General features: G+C 52.3%; 2 protein-coding genes across 7 annotated transcripts in view; both read left to right on the top strand.

Annotated features, from left to right (window-relative positions):
• GEMIN7 (gem nuclear organelle associated protein 7) overlaps positions 1–3,653 on the top strand; it is a 10,620-nt gene extending 6,967 nt beyond the window's left edge. For 2 of the 6 annotated variants that reach the window (XM_024768840.1, XM_024768843.1), the window contains 2 exons: positions 269–356; positions 2,961–3,653. In XM_024768840.1, coding sequence (XP_024624608.1) covers positions 269–356; positions 2,961–3,355 — 483 coding nt within the window. In that variant the 3' untranslated portion in view covers positions 3,356–3,653. Of the gene's footprint in view, positions 1–268; positions 357–2,699; positions 2,764–2,960 lie in introns of those variants that run through there. The other 4 variants (XM_024768845.1, XM_024768841.1, XM_024768842.1 and 1 more) reach the window with 3 other exon arrangements.
• A 2,313-nt stretch (positions 3,654–5,966) lies between these two features.
• The window catches only part of PPP1R37 (protein phosphatase 1 regulatory subunit 37), a 42,088-nt gene continuing 42,077 nt past the window's right edge, over positions 5,967–5,977 (top strand). Inside the window, 1 exon segment of the mRNA XM_024768603.1 lies at positions 5,967–5,977. This exon segment is cut by the window's right edge and continues 203 nt beyond it. Within this exon segment, the coding sequence (XP_024624371.1) occupies positions 5,967–5,977 (11 nt within the window).

Here is a 5,977-nt window from a genome sequence, read left to right as displayed (position 1 = left end):
AGATGGAGTTTTTTTTTTTTTTTTTTTTTAAATGGCTTTATTGGGTTGTAATTCTCCTACCAAAGTATTCACCAGTGGAGACATTTTTGGTTGTCGCAGCTTGGGGTAAGGGTGGGGGACGCTCCTGCATCTAGCGTGTAGAGGCCAGGGATGCTGCCCAAACCCTACACCTATGCACAGGACAGCACCTTACAACGCGACAAAGAATGGTCCAGGCCCAACTGTCAATAGTGCCGAAGTTGAGAAGCCCTGGTCCTTTGCTCTGCAGGGTCCTTTCTTGCAAGGAGCTGACAGTCGAGCTGCAGAGACAGGAAGAGCCTCACAAGAAAAAGGACAATCCCAATCACCCCTGTACGGTGAGTGGCCCTGGGATGGGACGCTGGGTGCCTGATGCGTGTCAGTCACTTCAGTTAATCACTTTAGAGAAGAGGGGACTGAGCCACAGGGAGGGGAGGGGTGCAGCTGCCTGAAACTTAGGTCCTTCTCTCTCTCTCTCCTACTCACGAAGCCAGCATCTCCCTGCATGCAATCAACAGCAGTGCAGTGGCCGGGGAGGGTGAATTAAGAGTTTGGGATTAACATATCACCACACTACTATATGTAAAACAGATAACAAGGACCTACTGTATAGCACAGGGAACTCTACTCAATATTCTGTAATAACCTATAAGAGAAAAGAATCTGAAAAAGAATATATATATATATACACACACATATATAAGTGTAACTGAATCGGTTTGCTGTACACCCGAAACTAACACAACATTGTAAACCAACTATACTTCAATAAAAACAAACCCCCAAAAAACAAAAAAAAAACCCACCCCAAACCAACAACAAAAAAACCCAAAAAAACCCCAAACACCTCAGTGCAGTGGCATGTAATATGTTCCAGGCCAGTGCTTAACCTGCACGTTTGTTAGGTCATTTAGTCCCCGTGACAACCCTGTCAGGTTGGCCCTCTTATCACCCCCATTTTATAGATGGGGAAACTGAGACACAGACCGTTTAAGCAACTTACCCTAGGTCACACAGCAATACTGATACTAATACAGTCGGTATTCAACTGTAACTTTTATGGAGAACCTAGTACATAATAGGCCCCATCCTGCATGAGCCTGTTGAATCCTGATAACAAGGCAAGGTGGCCAGCCATTGGTGCCATTCCTCCACACAATGGAAGAGGAAACTGTCTCTTGCTTGAGGTCACCCAGATAAGCAGGCCTGGGAGCTCACTCTCCACTCCATTCATTCCAGCAGAAACAGTATTTAAGGAGGCTGGTCCCTGTGCCACTTAGTGTTCAGGAGCTGGGGGCACAGCAGTGCGAAGAAAGCAAGGTCACTGCCTGTGGGGAGGCAGCCATCTCGCAGGGAGAGAGACCAAAGCAGAAAAATAAATAGACAACGTCATGTGCAGGAGTGGTGTGTGCGACAAAGAATGAGGAAGCCGTTTGGACGGAGGGGGCTGAGGGGTAGATCTTGAAGGCAGGGTGGTCAGGGAAGGGGAGAAGAGGTACAGGCAGAGGGAACCGCAAGTACCAGGGCCCACCAAGGGGCCGCGCCAGGCATGCCTGAGGCCCAGCGAGGAGGCCAGTGTGGCCGGGTGGAGAGGGTAAGCGCCGCGCTCGGCGAGGGTGCTGGCCGGATCTGGAGCATTCAGGGCCTTGAGGGCTGTGGTGAGGACTTTGGCTTTGACTCTGAGCAAGACAGAAGCCAGGGGGAGGGCTCCGAGCAGAGGCGGGGTGTGATCTGACTCAGGTGTTAACAGGATCCCTCTGGCCGTGTGTGCGGACAAACTGGCAGGGGGTGAAGGTGGAACTGGGAGTCCAGTGAGGAGTTGACTTCAGTAGTCCAGGCAGGAAGTGACGGTGGCTGGACCGAGACGTTGGCAGTGGACAGAGTGAGAACTATTAGGTTGTGAATACATATACACATTTTTTTTTAATTAAAAAAATGTATTTTCCCCCTGAGTGTTTTTTTTTTTTTCTTTTTTTTTTTGGCTGCCTCAGTTCCCCGACCAGGGATTGAACCCCGGCCACTGTAGTGAAAGTGCCCGATCCTAACCACTAGACCAGGGAACTTACACCCTCCGCCCGCCCCCGCCCAAGTATTTCTTTCTTTGTCTTTTATGATCTTGATATTTTCGAACCACGGGATAATTTTTTTTTTTGTAGAACGTCCCTCAATTTGAGTTGCCTCGTGACTAGATTCAGGCCATCCGTTTTTGGCAGGAATACCACGGAAGTGGTGCCCTGCCCTCAGTGTATCACATCAGGATGCACATGGTGTGTGTTTGTCCTGTTACTGCACATGTTGGCGTCCGTGCCTAAGTTAGGGTGGTGCCCACCAGGTTCCTCCACCATAAAGTTACTCTTTACAAGGACTATCTTGTGAGGAGGTACTTTAAGGCTTTGTAGATATCCTGGACCTTCTGAAACGTTCACTGACAAGTTTTAGCATCCATTGACAGTTTTAGCTGCCGTTGTACGACGCAGATTTTTCCCTCTCCCCCTTTATGTATTTCTTCATTTATCTATTTACAGTAAGTATGGACTCATGGATTTGGCCCTCTCAAGCTGACTCCTGTGTGACTGGGAATTTGTTTGGAAGATCGCATTTCATGATGGATCGGATGGGCTGTGTGTGAGAGAAGAGAGGAGGCCAGGACTCGTTCTTTCAGCAAATATATTTATCGCCAGGGACTGGGGATAAAGCTGTGATCAAAGCAGTGCAAAGGCCCTGCTCTCGTGGACCTCATGAATGGTGGTGCCAGTTCCTGGGAAGAGGGGGACTGGGTGAGGGGTGGCACAGATTTTAGGAGGGGGACTCAGGAATTGGGTTTTGGTCAGGTTAAGTGGAGGTGGGGTAGACAGCGCTCTGCTCCCAGGCCTCCGGGCTCCCTCTTCCTGTAGCCCCACACTCCCCATAATGGCTCCCTGTTCTTCTTCTTCACCCAACAGCCAGGATAATGCAGACTCCACCGACCACTACTGTGCCCGTGCTCCGGCTCCCCCGGGGCCCTGATGGCTTGAGCCGAGGCTTTGCCCCCGACGGACGCAGAGCCCCCCTGAAACCGGTGGTTCCTGAAATCCCGGAGTCTCAAGAATCGCGGGAATCCCAGGAACAGCGGGCCCGAGCCACCCTTCGGGAGCGCTACCTCCGCAGCCTGCTGGCCATGGTGGGGCGCCAGGTGAGCTTCACGTTGCACGAGGGTGTGCATGTGACCGCCCACTTCGGAGCCACTGACCTGGACGTGGCCAACTTCTACGTGTCGCAGCTGCAGACTCCGATAGGCGTGCAGGCTGAGGCGCTGCTCCGGTGTAGTGACATTGTCTCATACACCTTCAAACCGTAAAGATGTTATCGTGTTCATCTTTCTTCCTTGGGCGTAGCCACAGCCTCCCAGGCCTCCATATGCTCCTGAGCTTGGACCTCTGGGCCCCAGAGAGTTCGGAACACCCTTGGAATTTTGAGCCAAGCTTCAAGCAACTCTGGCTTCTTGGGACAGTAAAATTCTGCGGCCCCAGGAGTTCTAGATCCTCTTGAAAGGAAGGCTGTACCTCACAGAACTCTAAACTGTACAGATACATGGGCCTCATGCCCATTCCTGAAGATTCCGGGTGGAGAAAGGGAATAAAGGAAGGCAAATGGTCTAGTGGGAAATTGTCTGTTGAAGAGGCTGCAAAGTTCAGCCACCCTGGAAATACTCCCCTCCTGCCAAAGTACCAGTTATCCCAGGAAAATTTGCCTCCTTTTTTTTTTAATGTACCCTATAGGGATTGAGCCAGACTTAGGGAGTAGAAGGGTGGCTATCCACGGGCTGAATCCCATGGAGCTGGGCCAGGAAGGGGAGGACACGTCAAGGGAGTGGGAGGAGCTCCGATAAAGGTGTGGTGATTGGACCTCCCGCTAGTCTCTGGGAACGCTGGAGCGACCTGGATGCCAGACTTGGGAGATTTGGACTTGATTTCTTTTTCGGGTGGTCTAGGATGTCCATAACGAGTTGCGCGGCTCGCATTGGGTCACATGGTCACGGGCAAGGGCTCCTCCTATTGCCTGGCCTCTGGGTGGGTAGAGTCGCTTCCCCGCCCATACGGAGACTGGTTGGGACCTGTCTAACCCTGTGTGGCGGCACCACTGGGAAAAGGCAAGAGGATTAAGGGTTAGGGTGAAACTTTGCCCTTTCTCCATTTCACCCCAGCTGTGTAGCGTGGCCGTCCGTATCACTCGCTTTACTTAGCCCCATTACTAGTAGTCTTTCAGTAGATTTGTTTTTATTTATTTATTTGGCCGCCGCGGGCGGCATGCGGGATCTTAGATTCCGGGCCAGGGATCAAACCCTTGCCCCCTGCAGTGGAAGCGCCGAGTCCTAACCACTGGATCGCCAGGGAATTCTCTCAGCAGATTTACTTTTTTTTTTTTTTTTGCTGTACGCGGGCCTCTCACTGTTGTGGCCTCTCCCGTTGCGGAGCACAGGCTCCGGACGCGCAGGCTCAGCGGCCATGGCTCACAGGCCCAGCCGCTCCGCGGCATGTGGGATCTTCCCGGACCGGGGCACGAACCCGTGTCCCCTGCATCGGCAGGCGGACTCTCAACCACTGCGCCACCAGGGAAGCCCAGATTTACTTTTAAAAAGTAATTTCTGCCCCCTCTGTAGTCCCATCTACTTAAGAAGGTAAGTGAAGATTCCATTAAATATGGATGAGATTTGCTTTGTTCCTCCTCAGTCGTCAAAGCGCGGTGGCCAGTGAAGTTGAATGAAGCATGTGGAGAGCCTCAGCTCCCATATGTCCATTCACAGAGCTACCTTTGGCGACTCCTGGGCCTAGCTTCGAGTTGCCTAAGCAACGATGTCGCCTGCTCCTCCCCATGTATCCTTTTTTGGTTTTAGCTCCTCCTTCCCCGAGTTGCCTGTTGGGCTGGGATAGCGTGGAGAAAGTGCGGATGCGAATACTAAACTAAGCGACTGAATCGAGCCCTTGTCGGGGCGTGGCTTGAGTTCGTGCTAGTTCGCTACTGGCTCCGTGATCTACCTGGTCCATCGCCCGGTATTTTGGTTGGCAGATTGGTCCTTTGCTTTTGGCATTTCTTCCTTCGTTCAGTTTTTTAAAAAACTTAAATCAGGGCTATAATATTCCTTATGGACTCCTATTTCAATTTTTAAATTTAAATTGTATTTTATACAACGCTATCCAAATACAGAGGGTTATTGATGAAGCTGCAGTCTGCAAATGGAAGGCTAGAGACTAACCAGCAAGTGGGGACTGGCTTCGTCTGCAGGCAGATGGTCCCTCTGTCCGCATCCATCACCTGTACTCATATATTCAACACAGCTTCTGTCGCCTTCCCTTTCAAGTTCTCCATCTCTTTACTTCTCTCCTTACCAGTTGGCCTAGCCCCACCAAGCAGATATTTTTATTTCTATCAACTCCATTCCCTTCTCCGTGCCTGAGCTCGTGACGAATGTCTGAGAGCCTAAACATTAGTTATCTAGATTAAAGCGGGGAGGCGCGGTGGGGGCGGCTCAGGTTCGCGCTTGCGCGCTGCTCTGGGAGACGGCGTCCACCTCGCCCCGCCCCTCATATTCTGCAGTTCCGGCTCTGCAGATTCACTGCTCACGTTTCTTTTTCCTGTGGCTCTTTCTGCCTTTTGTTTGCCCCCTCTAACGAAGCACGAGACAACTCTACCTGCAAATAACTTAAATTGATTTTCTGCTTTTCTGGGTACTCGGCGGGCTCACCGGCCCTTAACGAAAGTGCGGCTGCGAACGAGCAGGCGCGCACGGGGCTCGGGGGAGGCGCGCTCGAGCTCCCGGCGGCGACGACTACGACGACCAGGAGAGCGGACGGAGGCGGCGCCTGAAGCAGTGGCTGAGCCCATGCCCCGGGACGGCGGGAGGGCCCGGAGAGACAAGTCCGGGGCCCGGGGCATGTCCCCAGGGCCCCCGTGAGGAGGTGGCGGCGGCGATGGAGGTCCC

This window comes from Neophocaena asiaeorientalis, unplaced genomic scaffold, assembly GCF_003031525.2.
Source record: "Neophocaena asiaeorientalis asiaeorientalis breed wild unplaced genomic scaffold, Neophocaena_asiaeorientalis_V1.1 scaffold629, whole genome shotgun sequence".
NCBI lineage: Eukaryota > Metazoa > Chordata > Mammalia > Artiodactyla > Phocoenidae > Neophocaena > Neophocaena asiaeorientalis.
The sequence above is the reverse complement of the archived record's forward strand: the minus strand, read 5'-3'. Positions and strand labels throughout refer to the sequence as shown.